The sequence below is a fragment of the Cariama cristata genome, unplaced genomic scaffold (genome assembly GCF_000690535.1).
Source record: "Cariama cristata isolate BGI_N322 unplaced genomic scaffold, ASM69053v1 scaffold45452, whole genome shotgun sequence".
In the NCBI taxonomy this organism is placed as follows: domain Eukaryota; kingdom Metazoa; phylum Chordata; class Aves; order Cariamiformes; family Cariamidae; genus Cariama; species Cariama cristata.
Window position 1 is genome coordinate 5,001 of NW_009606351.1, and position 2,616 is coordinate 7,616.

Genomic DNA, 2,616 nt, shown 5'->3' on the forward strand with positions numbered 1-2,616 from the left:
GCCTCCCGCACCCATCCCACTCAAGACGTCAGCCCATGAATCAGTTCCTCTCTGACTTATCCCAGCTCTTCCTTCCATTAACCCAGTTTATGAAACTCAAAGCCTGTAAATAATACCCTTATCATTAAAATTCTGACTACTAAGACACATGGAGCTACACTGGCCATTAAGCTTACAGTAGGATCCATGCAGGTTGCATTTGGGGGCTGCTTTTTTGTTACTAAATTTGTGAAAACAGAACAAGTTCTATAAGTAATGAGCAGTTTATTTCACCACGTACCTCACCAAAACCTCCAAAATATTCCCTTATTTTCTCCTCGGGCGTGTCTGGAGATAAGCCTCCAACAAAAATCTTTTTAACAGGTTCTTTTGTTTTCATGGCTTTAGCTCTTTTTGGATCAATGACCTTTCCATTCAGTTTGTGTTCTTTCTGGTCCATGACCTGCGGAAAATTAAAACATCATCTTATTCGCAGTTGAAGCTAAATGTTTCACTGATGTTTTGAGCAAGGCTCAATTATTTTATACTTCGTTTTTGTTAATGCTACCACTTCAATTTCAATACTTTGATTACAGCAATAATTTGTTGCACAAAACCAAACAGTTCCATGATTTTGATCACTATCCACTGACACAGACACTTCTGACAAAGCCTTTCAAGAGTCACCTAGAGCCATGTATCACCCAAGAGAAGTAAGAATGTAACATTTCTCAGGAAGTACTCTACAATCCCATCCTCAAACATAATGAAGTAGAGATTCTGTACTTTAGATATCACCAAAAGTCAATAAAGGTGAAAACTTGTCAGTGTGCTGTGTCAACAGCATCTTAGAAAGGTTAACAGCTATTTTTCGCTTGGATAAAACCCAAATCTATCAAAGTCACTGGCTCTACTCTAGGGGTTCACGTTGCAGCTCCGCGATGCAAAGACTTTAAGTCCTTTGTAAATTACTGCTTTCAAAGTAGTAGACAGCAGACGTTTATATACAGTATTTTTCAAGTGCTCAAGTCCATTGGCTTGCAGCACACTCCCCTGTAAGTACCAAAACTTTGAGTGAGTACTTTGGAAATCACCACTGGTCCTGGCCGCTACATCGCAAGTAAGACGGTTTAGGAAAAAAACATTTCAGTAAGCATCTTAAACATACTGTATCCTAGAATCACCTTTAACAGATCACGTACAATTATGCATTCAATCATCCGAGTGCTGTATCTTTGCTACCTAAAATTGAACATGTTGTTTCATTACATTAATACTACCTTATCTACGCTCTCCGATTCTTTGAAGAGTACAAAGCCAAAGCCTCTTGATCGCCCAGTAATGGGATCTAACTTCAGAGTGCAGTCTACGACTTCACCAAATTTAGAGAAATAGTCCTTCAGATCTTTCTTTGTAGTGTCCCAGCTAAGGCCGCCGATAAACATTTTCCTGTTAAGACAAGATGGTTAATCTGTTAATGGGTCTCACCCAAAATCCTGTACTGTCAAGCTTTATGAGTTCAGTTACCTAACATAAGGAACAGCAGTATTTCAGCAGTGATACTACACACACAGGCCTGCACTTTTTAAGAACTTGCTCAAACGATCCTGGCCAGATTAGATAAAGACTTACACGTATGCAAAAGTTTTGCACCATCTTCTGCTGCAGTTGCTTACTCTGTTATCCCAAGAAACTACGAAGAGCTACAAAAAGATATTTTACTACTTCCTTGCGTGCCCACCACAGGCTTAATTCTATTTAGTTATCTGCAGAGCCTCCACACAACTGCATATCGAACAAACACAGGCAGAATAGATTTATACGGCAGTGCAGTTAAACAGAACCATTTCTGTACTAGTCTGGACTGGACATATGCCAATATTAGTAAACCAAAAAAAAGAAAGAAAGTTTAGTCCAGTCTCTTCCCCAGAAAGCAGTAAAAAAAGCAAAGTACTGGATGGTCAAAACTTATCTTTCCTCCCAAGAACACGACATAGACACCTGGCATAATCCAATATGATCATGATATCATCTTCCCAATATGCAACCTACAGAATCAATGTTGTTGGGCAAACATCTACAGCTGATAAATCTAACCACGACTTGTATTTTCAAAAGCACACTGGAAGTTTGGAATCAAATCATGACCATCATCACATTAGTAAGCCACAAAAAAAAAAAAAAAAAAAAAAGAGGGAAAGAAAAATCAACAACTGCTGTGTCTCAAGAGGAAACACTTTATGATCTACATCAACTAAAAATCAAGCCAATATGCACACAAATGAAACATTCCTTGTTATTAGACACAGGGCTTACATACCCATTCAAAAGAGGATTTGATTTGAGATGATCTCTTCTAATATTGATAAAGAAGATTTTACAGTAGGCTCAAAACAAAAGGTATGATCCATTATGATCTATAAAAATGCCTTCTACAAAACTTTGTCCATTTTCACTGCACCAACATATTCCACAATCACATGCACAGTTATCAGAAAACCTGAAAACCCACTGTAGCATGTTTCCAACTCCTCCACTTCCAACACACAAACATTTCAGCAATTCATGTACAATCACGTTGTACTTCCACAAGTAAAACTCTCTCAAATCAAAAGCTGCTCATGTGAACTAACTCTG

At 38.2% G+C, this 2,616-nt stretch overlaps 1 protein-coding gene across 1 annotated transcript in view; it reads right to left on the reverse strand.

Annotated features, from left to right (window-relative positions):
* Positions 1 to 1,424, reverse strand: part of HNRNPD (heterogeneous nuclear ribonucleoprotein D (AU-rich element RNA binding protein 1, 37kDa)) — a 6,246-nt gene extending 4,822 nt beyond the window's left edge. The window contains 2 exon segments of the mRNA XM_009696302.1: positions 281 to 442; positions 1,260 to 1,424. Of these exon segments, the coding sequence (XP_009694604.1) occupies positions 281 to 442; positions 1,260 to 1,424 (327 nt within the window).
* Positions 1,425 to 2,616: the final 1,192 nt, after the last annotated feature.